This window comes from Anser anser (genome assembly GCF_964211835.1).
Source record: "Anser anser genome assembly, chromosome: 2".
In the NCBI taxonomy this organism is placed as follows: domain Eukaryota; kingdom Metazoa; phylum Chordata; class Aves; order Anseriformes; family Anatidae; genus Anser; species Anser anser.
In genome coordinates this window covers 129,855,738-129,872,133 of record NC_139721.1, presented here as the reverse complement: position 1 = coordinate 129,872,133, position 16,396 = coordinate 129,855,738, and the positions used below count along the sequence as shown (strand labels likewise).

General features: G+C 40.2%; 1 protein-coding gene across 7 annotated transcripts in view; it reads left to right on the top strand.

Annotated features, from left to right (window-relative positions):
* The first annotated feature begins 1,573 nt into the window (after positions 1–1,573).
* Positions 1,574–16,396, top strand: part of ABCB5 (ATP binding cassette subfamily B member 5) — a 34,415-nt gene continuing 19,592 nt past the window's right edge. The window contains exons 1-13 of one of the 7 annotated variants that reach the window (XM_083826126.1): positions 1,574–1,982; positions 2,679–2,746; positions 3,858–3,945; positions 4,060–4,105; positions 5,172–5,325; positions 5,744–5,810; positions 6,043–6,234; positions 7,321–7,492; positions 8,303–8,427; positions 9,456–9,633; positions 11,665–11,778; positions 12,651–12,761; positions 15,163–15,288. In XM_083826126.1, coding sequence (XP_083682252.1) covers positions 2,698–2,746; positions 3,858–3,945; positions 4,060–4,105; positions 5,172–5,325; positions 5,744–5,810; positions 6,043–6,234; positions 7,321–7,492; positions 8,303–8,427; positions 9,456–9,633; positions 11,665–11,778; positions 12,651–12,761; positions 15,163–15,288 — 1,422 coding nt within the window. In that variant the 5' untranslated portion in view covers positions 1,574–1,982; positions 2,679–2,697. Of the gene's footprint in view, positions 1,983–2,675; positions 2,747–3,857; positions 3,946–4,059; positions 4,106–5,171; positions 5,326–5,743; positions 5,811–6,042; positions 6,235–7,320; positions 7,493–8,302; positions 8,428–9,455; positions 9,634–11,664; positions 11,779–12,650; positions 12,762–15,162; positions 15,289–16,396 lie in introns of those variants that run through there. The other 6 variants (XM_083826127.1, XM_083826125.1, XM_083826130.1 and 3 more) reach the window with 6 other exon arrangements.

Genomic DNA, 16,396 nt, shown 5'->3' with positions numbered 1-16,396 from the left:
AGTGCTACTGTGTGTGAATGACTGATAATGAGGCTTTGAAAAGTGAACCCTGCTCTGTGCTGGTGCGGCCGCACCTCAAGTACTGCGTGCAGTTTTGGGAGCTACAATTTAAGAAGAACACAAATTAGAGTGTCCAAAGGAGGCTATGAGGGTGGTGAAGGGTGTGGAGGGCAAGACATGAGCAACAGCTAGGGTCCCTGGATTTGTTCAGCCCAGAGCAGAGCAGGCTGAGGGGAGGCCTCATGGCGGCCTGCAGCTCCCTCACGAGGGGAGCGGAGGGGCAGGCGCTGAGCTCTGCTCTCTGGGGACAGCGACAGGACCCGAGGCAACGGCATGGAGCTGGGACAGGGGAGGGTCAGGCTGGGTGTTAGGGAAAGGTTCTGCACTCAGAGGGTGGTGGGGCACTGGGACGGGCTCCCCAGGGCTGTGGTCACAGCACTGCGCCTGATGGAGTTCAAGAAGTGTTTGGACAATGATATTAGACACATGGTCCAATTTTTTGGGTGTGTGGAGCCAAGAGTTGGATTTGATGATCCTTGTGGGTCCCCTCCAACTTCTTGCTCATTGTGAGATAAATAATAATAATAATTTTTAAAAAGTTGTCTTTAGTGATGAAAATTCTGCACACAGCTGTGAACCTTGGGGCTGGGGCAGCGAGGTATTTCAGCTTGCCACTCTGCCTTCTGTCAAAGTCTGTAAATGCAGATTCTTCATGGCTGCAGAAGTTAAAGCTTTCTGGAACAGAAAACACAGTTGCTGATGTGGGTTATGCAGGCTTAACTTGAGTCTGGAATAAGACTTCGGTAATGCTAATGAGATAAGAAAGTAAAAAAAAAAAAAAAAAAAAAAGTAATAAGCCTGACACAAGTTTCTAAGTTTTCTAGTTTTCTAAAGTGAACATAGAGGGTCCCAGTGGGCAGCAAGGCAATGAAGGCTCAGCAAGCAAAATGCCTTTCCTTCTGAGGTTCTTTCAGGGCATCACAACAAATATGTAAAATGTAATGTGAATCCCATGGGGCCAGCTGAAAAGGGAAGCTTAATTTTGTTTTAGTTCTGAACATGTTACTCAAGAACAAATTCAGCTATCCGACTGACTAGCTTAATTGACTGGGACTCAGCTTTGGGACAGTGGTATTTGAGTGGATGGGAAAACAACTAGAGTTTGTTTTTCATAAATTCTGAAGGCATTTCTGGAAGCAAATGGTAGATATTTCAGTATGTGCAGGTGAAAGTGATGAAGAATCCCTGTTTTTAGGGCTGTGCAGAAAGTTCAGCTTGTGTACCTGTTTTTTTGTTTTGTTTTGTTTTGTTTTTCAAAGAGAAGCTTGAGGGAGCAACTTCTGAATTAAGCCAAAGCAAGAAACAGTCTGACTTTTGCCAAAATGAAACCCCACTCAAATTGTGGGGGAAGAAGCGAGAATTACATGAGCAAAATGTGATGCTTTTGTGCATCAGTTTTCATGAGTTTCCCCTCCCCATGGACAAGTGACTCTACTTCATCCCCCTGCAACCTCTGCCTGACAGAACAGACGACAGGAGGGACTAGAAGCGGTCCCTGTGATACTTTTCCCAGCTAAAATCCTTCCAGCTTTATTATCGGTGAGAACAGAGTCGAAAAGGTCCACCCTGACGGCAGGGCCAAGCGGCCCGCTGTGTGGGGCTTGCAGGGCCGGAGCGCCCCGGCTGGCTCTGAAGACAGGAGCCGGTGCGTGTGCCACCAGCCAGCCGAGACCTGCTTGTGACCCCCTCGCTGAGGCAGCCTCCCGCCGGGCTGCGGCACCGACCTTCACCTGAAACCCGAGCCGCCGGAGGGCGGGCGGTGCCCGGCGCTATAAAGCGCACGGCGGGCAGCGGGCGGCCCGCCCGGCAGGCTCCGGGTGGCGGCGGGCACAGCCGGGCTGGGCAGGGCCTCCAGTGAGGGGCCCGGCCGGGGCTGGTCCCCACGGGCACCCCCGCGTGTGGGCGCAGCACTGGATGTAAAGGTAAGCTGAGGTAATACGAGGACAGCCACAGCCAGGAATCTATCAGAAAGGATGCTTATATATAAATATACAAGCTTTAACATCAAGTGTTAATGTCAGGTTGACTTTGCGTTTTGTTTCGTTATCGTTTTAGCCTACATCAAATCCGTACGTGTTTCTGCTTGTGTGTTTTAAGCTGCTATATGTGACGCATCAAGAAGAAAAGCTTGGGGGCACTGAGCATCAGTCACTTACTACCTCTAAATTTTGCTTAGCTGGTGTGTGGCATAACACACACGTGTATCTTTAGTCTTTACCACGATAACCATGATCTTGTTACAACTGTTCAGTGAAGTCTTACTGAAGCTAGTGAAGGAAATCATCTGTTCTGAAATAGATCATCCACAATAATCTGAATATGAATGATCTAGGTCTTTGCCATAGGCTACTAAAAAGACCAAAGACTGCTAAAACAGGCTACTGAAATAAGTGCCACGGTTCCAGTTTGTACTGTTTATAATATCTCCTTAAAAGTAGTCTTTTTATTGTGCTGTTATGTGTTTCTTTGTTGTTGTTAATAGGACAATGTTGGGACCAAAATAAGACTTGTGAAAAAAATGCAAATATAATGTGAACTCTTTAAATATCTACTATTTCCAAAGGTTTTGTTGCATATGCAGATCTTGCTTAATGTGACTTTTACCTTTACCTCAGAAGCATACAACAAAGAACAAAAATGAAGGATCATTTTGTAAATCCCACAGAAAAGGACCTCTCCGATGCTGGTAAGCCACATACATGGAAATGGCATGTGCATTTAAGGAGAATATCCCACAGCTCTAAATCTGAAGGTGTATTGTAAATCTTTCCTGATTGTCATAGTGGTTTTAGAGGAGATAACATATTAGCAATATCTGAATCTTTGTATTCCGTAGTGACTTTCTGGGCACCTCTGATTTTCTCCTTAGTGATTCCAGCTCCCTAAGTTTCTAGTGAGTTTCCAGTGAATTAAAGCCACCACCTAGAAAACACTTATACATGAGTCATTCCACCAAGTTCAACGAAATTCATTCAGATGGGTAAAACTATTTAGGTGGGTCCTAGGCTGGGCAGGAAAATGCTTCTAAGATAAATTCATTAAGGCAGAAGCACATTACTGCCTTTGAATGTTTCTCTAAATTGTTCTTTTTGGACTGACTGATGAAGGTATATGAAAAACCGTATACAGAGAATTATACTCACTCAGCTTAGTACAGATGGGAGACAGCTGATGTTTTGAACCCTCTTCTCCTGGTGTAATTGACAGCTGGCTCCCTACTGTGGTTGCTCATCAGTTTCTTTATCCATTTATTACATCCTGTGTTTTTAGATTTATAAGCTTTCAGGGATAGGATTCCTCTTTTGTATAGACTTCTAAACTTCTTAGTACAAAGGAAGCTGGGTGTATGGCAACTACTGCAATACAAAGAAAAAATAATGAGGGTTATTACAGGAAAAGGCATGATTCTTCAGTGAATTAGCGTGCATTCAGTGTTAAATACATCAATTATAACCTATAAGCAATTCAATTTATATCATTAGGACTTCCCTTTTTTCAACCAGTTGTGTAGGTGTTTGCAGAATCACTGCTCAAGTCTTGCTTTTAGTCCTTGGTAACTTTTCTGTATAGGTATATTTTTAATAATATTCAACTCAGAAATGAAGCTGGAAGCTTCTGAAGAGGAGGAGATGAACTGAAGAGAAAGAAAGTTTCAAAAAATATCATTGGGCTATTTCAAGAACATGCGAGAAATAATCTTTAAGCTTGAAAAGCAAAAGAATCAGCAAGGAAAGTTGCAGGAAACTGGAAGAAAATATGGAATGTTATGTTAACAAAGTCTGCTGCTTCTTCCACAGAATCTGCAAGTAAGGGATATGACAACCCTTCTTTCCAACATGATGAAGATCTTGAACAAAGTGACCAGCTAAAGACCAAGAGAAAAAAGTAGGCATTTTTTGAACTGAACGTATTGGCCATGGGTATGTTGGGTGTATGGGTTTATTTTTAATATGGCTTTCCTAGAAAAAGCTTATCTTAATTGTATCTTATATTTTCTAGGAAGGAAAATAAGCCAGAGAAAAAGGTGGTTGGCGTTTTTGAACTGGTTAGTGTCCAGGTTGATGGTCTACCTTAGATTTCCTTTTCTTTATTTGTCATTGTGAGTTGTTTGCCTATTAATTGTGGTTCATAAATCAAAAAAGGAGAAGAATCCTGAGACCTGTGAAACGCTAATGTTGATGATAGCTCTCTTTTAAAATTTGACGTGTTATGTCAGGTTCCAATCTTAGTGTATTGGTAGCACTTAAAGTAATTCAATGTTAGTGCTTTTGGAGAATGAGGTTCACCCATGCTTAGGCTGATCTTGGCTACACATACTATGAAGGTCCTTCCCTTGGTGATATTTGATAAAGGATTTATCCTGTGTTTGATATCTGAAGGATTTGCTGTCTGAAAGAACCAGGGGTACATTTTTGTTTCCATTTTCTATACAATAGCTATTAACCCTATGTGTGAACTTGCTTGTTCTGGAATAAGAGAACTTTTATTCTTCTCTGGTTTATTCCATGTCTGTTTACACTTTGGAAGTGTGCTAGGGCAGTCAACAATAAAATGGTCTCGTTTCAGATGAATCACATCCAAGAACAGCTATTGCAATTTAAATTTGCATCCTTTTTTAAACCAAAGAAATGTTGAAGGATAGGCAAGTCTTAAGATACAATCACTGCTGCAAACATTCTCTCCCGTTAGATACAAGCCAGGTGCTGATCGATAACTCACTCTTGTTTACGTTTCAAAGGCGTTATCTTGGTAAATATGAAACTCACTGGACAGCTAAATGTAATATATTGTGCAGAGAAGTCCATCACTTAGAAACATGTACAATATACATTTTTATTTATTTTTTCTAACTTTCTGCTGAGCTGGGGAGTAACCACATGTCTGGCCAACATTCCCTCAGCAACCTTACTGAATAAGTGATTTAAAGATGTATGGAATCTACTACAAAATTCTTCTCATGGTCTGATTTTGCCTTCAGCTGTAGTATCATTGCTTTTCAAAATACAAACCATTCTATGATTCTAGGAAATGTGTATTCTGTAAGTCTGCTGTATTGTAACTGGTACGAACTGCCAGGTGTAACTTTTACTCTTCCTTTAATGTTCACATAGTTTCGCTATGCTGATTGGTTGGATATACTTTTGATGGTAGTTGGCTTGATCGCAGCCACTGCAAATGGTACTGGATTACCACTTATGATCATTGTCTTTGGAGATATGACAAACAGCTTTGTGCTAAGTGGCGTGAATTCAAATGCGTCAAAAGGTAAAGTTAAAATTAGACTTTGCTGTGTACTAGTTATGTTTTGCTACAGGATCTAAGATTGTTCTCCAGACTATGCACCTGGTACCTATCAGAACAAGAGTGAAATTCATCTTGTTGCAAATTACCCAATCATATTAAACCTTAATTGCTTGAACAGGACAAGGCAGTGTGTTGGTTATGCTCCTTATAAATGAACTTCATTTTGGGTGGTACAGTAAGGAGGATGAACCACCTTTTGTATCATGATTTATCAGGTATCTACTGTTATTAGAATTTCAGAAGAAATAAATGTATGTGCATCTGCCACATGTCTGACCCTACTTCGAAAATACAAATCATTCCAAAACTGATGACCCTGTATTGTCATGATTTATCATACGTAGAAGATACTTTCTTAAATATTTGTTTTTCCCCATAGATACTTCAGTAAATAGCTCCATCTGTCCATCAATTCCAGGTATAGATATAGAAGCTGAAATGACAAAGTAAGAATCTTTGTAGTTATTCTGTTAACATACTATTGGGGGATTTTCTTTTATTGTGTTATCCCTTCAAGCAGAAGCCAAATTTTTACCTCTTCAGAAAGGCTTCACAATAATGTACCACAGACTTCCATGTTTACTGTGGTGGGATAAATAAAGACTGATTGTGGCTTTCTGTGTAACTTCTTCCACAAAATACCTTGTGGTTATACGTCCTTTTGTCTCCTTATTGCAGGTTTGCTTACTACTATGTGGGAATTGGCTTTGCTGTGTTGATCCTGAGCATGATCCAAGTATGGACATTTTTGGTTGCTGCTACGAGGCAGTCAGCAAGAATCCGTCAGAAGTTCTTTTTTGCAGTGCTCCATCAGGAGATGGCTTGGTTTGATAGTACCCAGATAGGAACACTGAACACCAGACTGACAGAGTGAGAGCTCTGTTTTTTTTTTTTTATCGTCATGCTTAGGAGGTCAATGGCAGTTTTCTTTTAAACATCTATAGGATAACCTATAGAGAGCTTTTACTTTTTTATGAAAACAAACAAACAAAACCACTACTGACTTGAAATATTACAGCTCTGAGGGAGAAATTTGTTATTGTTTTTCCATTTGCTTTGTGCAGTTTCTGTGATACATGCACTTTGAAGGGGTTATGCTACGAAATGCAGTATTCTACTTGTTTGGCACTACCTTTGTAACATTTATGAAGTACATGGCAGACAGTACTAGATAAACAGCTCTGCTTTATCCAGCTAGTTTACAAACACTGAAAGCTCTGACACTTTATTGAATGGAAATGAACTTGAGCTTACATCTAGCCAGATCTCAGACTGGACTCAGTCCAATGTCGGTTAGTCTTTGGTCCTCTTCCATATCTCTCAATAGATTTAGGGATGAGGACTATATGCATGAGCACAGACTTTCCTGGGTTTTGAGGTAGTTTTGAAAAGAGCTGTGTCCTGAAAAGTGCAAGAAAAGCTTAAATAAAATCCCTTTCAGATCTATTATCTGTACTTGCTGGGAAAGGAAAATGGGAAAGGAAAATGTGTATGGAAAAACAAAGTTTCTTCCAAATAATGTTTTTCTGATAGAGTGAAGATAACACTTGATCTGAGGCTGTAACCAAAATTAGGAACATAATGCATTGGAGAACACAAAGGAAAGTCATTTGGATAGGGTCACAGGAGGTGAGGAGGCCATTTATCTGTTTACTTTTACTTCTCCATTTGGATACTGGATAAGGAAACTAGGTCATCTGTGACCTAGTAACGGTGTATAGAAACACCAGAGAATGATAGAAAGTACAGGAAACTAGGAAAAAAAAATAAGAGGCTGTGCTTTGGCCACACAAGAGACCAGTGGTACTGCACAGTAGCTGTGGTTAGAAATTCTGCTATGCCAGTTAGGAAATGGCAAAACTTCTGACATTAGGCCACACAGCATGAAATGGGGGGAGGTAGAATGAAAGCCATTCAAAGCTAACAAATCTTTCTTTTTATTATTGTTATTTAAAGTGACATCAACACCATCCATGAAGGCATCGGAGACAAGATCTGTATATTCGTACAGTTTTTTGCCACATTTCTGGCAGGGATTATTATAGGATTCATCCACGGGTGGAAGCTGACACTGGTGATTTTGTCAGTCAGCCCTCTTCTAGCTGCGTCAGCAGCAGTTTGGTCAACTGTAAGTGTTTGGGGATTAACAAACAGAGCAAACCAGAAAAACATTACAATTTCTCTCATGCACAGGAAAGGAGAGAATGGGAGAAACCTAGTGTGGTTTTGAAATTGGGAGGTTTGTCCCACATTTCCTTTATGATTTCTGCTTCCTCTGTAGCTTTTCTGAGTTCCCAAGCGTGTACTTGCATGTCATATTCCTCTCATTCCTCTACTCTGTTTTCATGCCATGTGGCAAGAGGATAATTGGCATCAGCATCTTCCTCACATAGCATTTTCCTTGTGCAGAACACTGCCTGGGGCAGCCCAGGCACATGCTCATGATCCTCACTCTTACCTGTTAAAACAAGTGCCTTTCAAGCTCTTTCCATTCGTATGTACAGGACACCACATTTCTTGCAAATGATTTTTACCAAGTTTCATGCTGCTTACAGTTGACACTAGGGTGTAGATACAGCTACCACAGACAGGACTGAAACAAATTAATGAAATAGCTGGACAGGTTTCCCTTTCAAGCAAAGAAATGTTTTTTTTCCCCTTGTGATCTGTTGTAGCCACATTAATGGGTACTGCTTGTATTTCTGAGTGGTTACTTACTTTTTTGCCTCTTAAAGCATTTCAAATAAGGTAGGAAGAATATTAGAAGCTGTAGTGTGACTAGCATACATACTTCAAAGTTTACCACCTCAGTAGGTGATAATTCTATGCTCTGAGCACCATTATGTAAAAATGCTGCTTGTCCCCATTATTTAGAGAACACCAGTACAGTGTGTATATCCTTTCAGTATGCTGTGATATCTGTTTTTCAACTTTTCAGCTTCTGGCATCCCTTACTGCTAAAGAGCTGTCTGCTTATGCCAAAGCAGGAGCTGTGGCAGAAGAAATTTTGACTGCGATCAGGACAGTTGTGGCTTTCAATGGACAGCAGAAGGCATTAGCAAAGTAAGCTTTTTGAATTAATAATTGTATTTAAAGTGAGTTTGAGTTTGGCTCTGGGAGTTGTTTTGGTTTGTTTGTTTTATCGGAGAGTCAGCCAAAACCAGGACAGCATCATAGAACCAAATTTTTCTTCTGAATGAGATCTGGAGTCTCATTTAGAAATGAAAGCGTTGAGAGGGTTATCTTTACCTAGTTGTCAAATGCAGAAAAGCATGTTATTGATTAACTTCTAGAGCATGCGCACTGCTGTTCTTATCTTTGATTAATGACTTATATTTAAGCTTCACTGAATAATGGTCTTAAGTAAAATCATATCACTGTTTTTTATTACTTTGATTTGCAAATAACGTCTGTTGGCCTAATCCAGCATGTCCTAGTCACATGTATCAAATGACTTACCTTTTACGAATCAGGTACGGCTGATCACTAGGGACTGAGTAGAGCATTTTTTAAACTGGGGATTGTTAATCCTACATAGCTCTTGAATGATGACCTCAGAGTTAGGAAAAGCAATCTTTCACTGCACAGTGCCTTCAGAATGTTTATCTTTGCATGGGGCTTTCAGTCATCTGGCATCAGAAGCCCTGGCTTTTATTCATTTACCTGCCTTCAACCATAGTACCCATTTTTGTTTGGGTTTTCATTTGTTTTTTTCAAATGTGGAAGACTAAACCTTACCTTTGATAGGTAATGTTGATAAATGTTTTTCAAGACTTCTTCTCAAGACTAATGCAAACAAATTGCTCAAGAGTGGTATCTTGTCTTTTGTCATGATAATGAAGTCATGTATGTCTTCCATAGTGGTATCATCTAAACCTGTGAATGACAAGTTTAGATATTGTCAGAATATGTCAGAACAGATTTACTCAAAAGGAATTGTATACCTACTAGTCTGTTGTCAAAAATATTCTCTGCAGTATGTGAGACTTCAATTGCTTTTATGGCAGAAAAAAACTGTTATTTAAAAAGGGCAATGGGAAATATCAATCTGAATGGCATGTCAAAATAACTGTTTCCTCATCCATTTTCAGATATGATGCTAACCTAGAGCTGGCTAGAAGCGTTGGAGTGAAAAAGTCCATTACCACCAATGTATCTCTAGGTGTTTCACAGTTTCTTATATTTGGATCTTATGCTCTTGCATTTTGGTATGGAACCAAGCTCACTGCTGAGGAGAAAGAAAATTATGACATTGGCCACGTGTTAATTGTAAGTATAGCAATGCAGCTTGAAAAATGTTCTGCAAATTCAAGAAAATACTGATATGTAAGTAGTACGTATGATTATCCTTATTTTCTCCTAAGTGCTTGTTAAATTAGCTGTTACGAACTTGCTTGGTGTAAAATAACTGAAAAGAAGGCATTCATCTTACCTAGCTTTTGATGTTACAGGTTTGAGCAGGGCACCTGGATTCCCACTCTAATCAATGTAGAGGCAAAATTATATGCAGAGGATCTGTTTTAAGCATAGGACAGGATGAACAACCTAGAGCTGATTGTTAGGAGGCAAAGATAAATTACTTGGCTTTCCAACAAAATTCTAGTTAGCTCCTAGGAGTAAATGAATCTCAATGGTGTGTTGAATATGTACTGTGAAATCCTCCAGATCTCATTTAGGCATGTCTGCTGTTATTGTTTACTTGCAAGGATTTACCATCCTTTACTAATATGACTAAGTTAGTATTGATTTGAGACTATTTAGCTGCCTTGTCATCAAAAGTTTGGCTACATGCTTGGCTATGATACCCAAGTGACTTCTGACAAGTTCTCTGACTATGTTTCCTCATAGCAAGTGAAGTTAATTGTGTGTTGATCCCACATGTGGGACTTCAATTAGGAAACTCTGGACTGAATTTTGGGGGTCCCTTAACTTTGGTGACATCTGGAAAGCAACAGAGAAAGATGTGTTCTGTTTGTAGATGACTTTAAAAAAATAAAAATAAAAAGCATCAAAAAGAAAACTCTTTATGCCAAAAAAAGCATGTCAGTAGCATGGTGGTTTTACTGGTTGTGGCAGCTGAACACACACACCACAACCACTCTCTCACTCCCCCTACTCAAAGGGAAAAGGGGAGAAACTACAATGGAAAGGGCTCAAGGGTTGAGATAAGAACAGGGAGAGCACTCACAAATTATCATCATGGGCAAAACAGACTCAGCACAGGGAGATTAATATCATTTATTACCTATTACTAATAAGCTAAAGCAGTAAAAAACTAAAACACCTTCCTTCTCATCAACCCTTTTCTACTTTCTCCCCCTGAGCGGTGCAGGGGAACAGGGAATGTGGGCTGCGGTCAGTCCCTAACACTTCATCTCTGCTGCTCCTTCATGGCTACTCTCTGCCCCTGCTCCACGTGGGGTCCCTCCCACGGGATGCCGTCCTTCCCAAACTGAGCCTGTGGGGGCTGCCCACAGGCAGCAGCTCTTCAAGAACTGCTCCCACATGGCTCCCTACCATGGGGTCCATCCCCCAGGAGCAAACTGTTCCAGCACAGGTCCCCCACGGGCAGCAGCTCCCCCCAGACCCCTGCTCCTGCGTGGGCTCCTCTCCACAGGCTGCAGCTCTGGCCCGGGGCTTGCTCCTGGGGGTGTTCTCCATGGGCCGCAGCCTCCTCCAGGCCACATCCACCTGCTCCACTGGGGGCTCCTCCACGGGCTGCAGCGTGGAGATCTGCTCCATGTGGGACCCATGGGCTGCGGGGGACAGCCTGCTCCACCAGGGGCCTCTAAGCAGGCTGCAGGGGAACTTCTGCTGCATGCCTGGAGCACCTCCTCTCCTCCTGCTGCACTGACCTTGGTGTCTGCAGGGCTGCTTCTCACTCCTCACTCTCCCAGCTGCTGTGGTGCAGCAATTTGTTTTCCCTTTCTTAAATCTGCTCTCACAGAGGTACAAACTACATCACTTACTGACTCAGCTCTGGCCAGTGGCAGGTCCCTTTGGAACTGTCTCTAACCTGACATGAGGCAGCTGCTGGGCTCTGCTCAGAGAGGCCACCCCTGCAGCCCCCTGATACCAAAACCTTGCCAGGTAAACCCAATACAAGTAGTTACTATTCACTTCAGGAAAATGGGAGTGGACACAGATGTCTGAAATACACCTTTCACTTCCACATTTAATTTTCCTAGAAAAAAACAGAACATCTTTAGACATTTAAAAGTTAGGCACTAGTGACTCTGTAATCACGATTAACCACAAGGTTTCTCTCTCTCCCTCTCTCTCTTTCTCTCTCTCTTACAGGTGTTCTTCTCTGTGCTTGTTGGAGCCTTCTCCTTGGGACAGGCAGCTCCCAACTTGGAGAGTGTGTCTAATGCACGTGGGGCTGCCTATGAAGTATATCGAATTATCAATAAGGTAAGAATCCAAGTAGAAAAGCCTTTCAACCACACTTAAAATTTTCACCTTTCCTTGACGTGTAACACAAATGGCCAAGAAAAAAAAAAAAACCTAAACCATAAACTCTATAGATGCCTACTGCTGAAGCCAGTATTTCCATTTATATTAAAAAAAAACCTGCCTCATTATTTGTTACAATGAATGTTGGGAAACCTGGCATGTGCATCTTTATTTATGGATACAGTTTTTATCCAATATTAGATTTGCAACTCCAGAGGGAATGCAGTAAGGCACTATACTTTTTTTTTCTTGAATGCACGTATGCACAATTTCAGCTGAGCTGTCTTTTTGTTTTTGTTTTTTATTTTTGAGGGGGGATAGGGAAAGGGTGGGATTGCAGAGGGGATTAAATAGTGCTATTGAAAGCTATATTAATGTAAAGTTACGTGCTGATGTTGCTGTGAAAAATGGTTTCCACACTGTTGTTATCTCCCTCTTGCTGTGTTATTGCTGGTTCAATATCTGTGTATATAAAATAATTAAAACAATTAGGGCTAGGAAGTTCATACAGAAATGTCTACATCATTCATCCTGATGTGTCTATAACCCTCCTATATGCATAATTGAGAGCCATGTTTCAGCTGCAAGAAAGTATAGTTGAGTTATTGAATTACTGATTTTCTCATTTTTTTCCTCATTCTCAAATGAGGAATCTGTAGAATTAAAATTTGGTTCCTCTGCATTCAGCATCCTGCAAGTAAAATGTAGCTTTGTAATGGTGTGGTGCAGTGTAAATTGGTATCTAAGAAAGTATTGAACAATGTAGCCAGCAGAAATAGCAGCAGTTCCAAAAGTGTAGTAACAAGCAATGTATTAAAACCTCTTTCCAGAAACGGCTTATAGATAGCAGTTCTAAGGAAGGCTACAAACCTGACAAGCTCATAGGAGAAATCGAATTCAGAAACATCCATTTCAGTTACCCATCCAGACCTGATGTTAAAGTAAGTGTTCATGTTAGATGCACCTGCTGGACTGAAATCCTGAAGCCTGTCCAAGATTCTTACTCTAATCTTGCTGATGATGCTGTTGTTCTTTAATGCAAAATGCATCCTGTCTTGGGGGATTGTGCACTACTGGGGATAAATCCATAATGTCAAAAGACAAAGCTCTCGATCTACTGCCACTGGCTACCTGCTCACTATTCTTCTCTGTTGGACAAAGCTAAGAAAAGGATGTGTGTTGCTCTTAGTCTGAATTTCTATGAACAAGATCTATGATAAACCAAATAGGATGTTTTGTTTGATCTTGTTTTGTTTTTCCCCTCAAAATTTGTCACTAAAACTTCTAGACCTTACACAGTTAATCCATGAAGTTTCTCTTTTCAGTCCCTTGGTTGTCCTGAGTTGCTGTGATGTCCTATGTGAGGAAAGGTGACCTGTGATAGTTAGGCTTTATAACAATAGGACTTCAAATGAATTCAAACCTACCTTCCTAAACATGCACTTGGAAATCAAATGTTATTCTGGACAAATGTTAAAAATGCTGTTCAATAAGCAGATGTCCATATTTTCTGCCAGCTGAACTTCCTCAGTAACCTTATTGTGCAGTGTTATGTTGCCATGGTGATTTGCTCCTGTGGTGATACGGTTGTATATTGTTGGTTTATCTCTACTATATTCAGCAAGTAATCTCTTATTGACATTCAAAGGTGAAATACAGTGATTTGCCACTGCCTTTTGGTGATGAAGAAATGAGTAGAAATAAAGATTTCAAGTGTTAACGAGTAAAGGCTGGGCATACCAACTGTGAGGGGTGAGAATAGGGAAGTCTGCATCACTGTGGCTGTTACTTCAGATGGGTCATCTCACTTCAGTTATCTGGTGTCTGTCCCATCATGTATCAAATCATTATGCATCAAATCTGTTTCCAGAACACTGGGGCTGCTGAAGGACAGGCCCAGAGCTGGGCTCTCTGCCTAACTGAAGGCAGTTTAGTGGATCTTATTCAGCTCTTGGCTGAGAAGTCACAAGTGATAGGGCAGACTCTTCATCAGACTGTTAATCCATCTTCCTAGAAATTGTCTCCAGGCAGATAAGCTGTGTTGTGAGCCTGAAAGCCAAAAGGGAGGGAAATAAATATTTTGTCATCCTTCCCAAGTCTACTGAGTCAGCAGCTTTCCTTGCTAACAGTATCAGTTATTTAATAGGGCCAAAAAGATTCAGCAAAGATGTATAAAAGTTATCCACAATCTCCCAAGTGATTAGTGCAACACAGTGTAATTTCCCTGTGTAGACTAAACTAGATCAGAGTCTAGCTATTGTCAGTGTTAATCTTGACAACAGCTTACTTGATAAAAGAGTTAGAAATAGACTATTAGGTGGTTGTGAGTGTTTGCACCTGGAGAAATTATGGTATCCAGAATGTAGCTCTAGGTTGATAAAGTAGGCATCAGGATATCAGCTTCTTTAAATACAAACCACACTGGTTGTAACATAGGGAGAAGAGAGCAATATTGCAACTATTTTAATCTCTCATTGCAAAAACATGTGTAGGCAAAATTATAAATCAGCCTGGTATAAACAAGAAGAGTTCCCATAGCAGCCAAATATTTTGGCAACTACACAGTATTACTCATATATGAAATGGACATCTTTTGAGGTAAAATGTTCCTAAATGTGAAAATGGCAACAAAGGTACCATTTGTCTGTAACTACTCCCTGGATTTTTGAGGCTGTTAACAATAAGGATTGGGTTTTAGTAAAGACTTTCCAGCAGTTACCTTGTCAAAACAACTATTTATTTTCTAAAAGTAGAAGAAAGCAAACTTGTTTCTCAGCAATAATATTTCAAAGGTGCTAAATACCTTTCTTTGAGATTCATAACTGTTATGCCACTGTCTAAGCACTGCAAAATGGGACAAGAGAACATAGGACCCTGAGCTTCCTACCAGATCACACCAATAGAATAAATTGAACTATCACATTTAGAATACTGTGGCTGTATTAGTTGATTTGAGTGTACTGGGAATTTTCCCAGGCACTGGAATGTAATGGTCTATGTAGGGGAACTCTTAAAATGTTTCTTGGCATGAGCTTGGCCTGTTCCAGTTATCAATCTTCTCAAATAATTCCCAGGCTTGGTTTGGTAGCCAGAAGAATCCAGGGACCATTCCCAAAAGGCAGGTTGTATGTAGCCATCCTGTTTCAAAATCTAATAAACTTCAGAAGCATAGATTCAAGCTCTTTCATAACAGTGCCCCAGAATATCCCTGGCTATACTTAATTTACTGATAATGCCCAGGCTTTAAACTGTGCACCTTACTACTACCTTGATTATTGCTACAATTACCTTAACAGACTGTTTTCTAACCAAATTTGTCAAACTAAGATGTATCTTTTCTAGATTCTCAAAGGTCTAAACTTGAAAGTTCAAACTGGGAAGACCATTGCTTTAGTTGGTGCTAGTGGCTGTGGAAAAAGCACTAGTGTTCAGTTGCTGCAGAGATTCTATGATCCTGACCAAGGAGAAGTGAGTGCCTTTGAAGAAGAAAAAAAAAGCTATTAAAATAAACATGAATTTTCCATGTTGACTGAACTTTGATTGTTTATCGGATTTGAACATTAGTCTTCATAGATCTGTATTTCCGTGATTTAAACTTCCAATGTACTATCTTTTTCTGGTGGCCTGACTTCATTATTCTCCTCCTTCAAGTGTGATACCAAAAATAGTAAATAACACAAGTCTGTAAATTATATCCTTGCATCTATCTATTCAAATTTATTTTCGTTAACAGTCTTTTAAGATACTGTAAACTTTTTTAAGCAAAGAATAATCCAACAGTACTTTTTATCTGCTTTTTTTAATGACCGTAAACTAGAGAGGTTTTCCTATTTTAAGTGGTCATTTTTTTGTTTTGTATCTGCTAACCCAGAGCAAAACTTTTCATCATTACATAGCATATGTCTGCTCCACTAACACTCAACACTAGATATGAGAAATATTTATCATTTTTCTGATTGCAAATTTCTGAAGGGGCCAAAAAAATGTAGGAAAAAAAACATGCTTAAGAATAATGCTCTTTTTATATTTAATAGTCAAAGAACGGCACTTAGTAGTTGTTACAGTTAGTTGGAACTATGTATTAACACTAGTTCAGTGCTATTAACACTAAATAGTTGAGTGCTATTAAACATTGAACTATATATCACTGCATGTCAAGGTTATCAATTGTCAGCGCACATGCTTTTTAAACTTGCCATTTCCAAGGCATGGGGACAGGAATGAACACAGTTTTGTTTCTCTCCTGTGCTGATACTAATGTTCGTATGGTCACATTGAAAATGATCTAGGTAAGAAAAATAACCTCTCACTTCACGTCAGTCTATTTGGATTATTTCTTTGATGTGGTGTAAAGCATTGCCACAACAGAGAGGACCACAAACTGTGGCACAGGGGCATGAAAACATAGTAAATAGTGTGTAGGGAAGCTGGAAAACTCTTAAGCTGGGTTTGTTCTTGGATAGCATAGTTATTGGACAAAACCCTGATTTCTCCGGTTATACTGCTCCTCGCTGTTTTCTAGTTTGTGCAGTAGATGGAAAAATTACTGTTGTAACTTCTCTGACTTAGTTTTCTA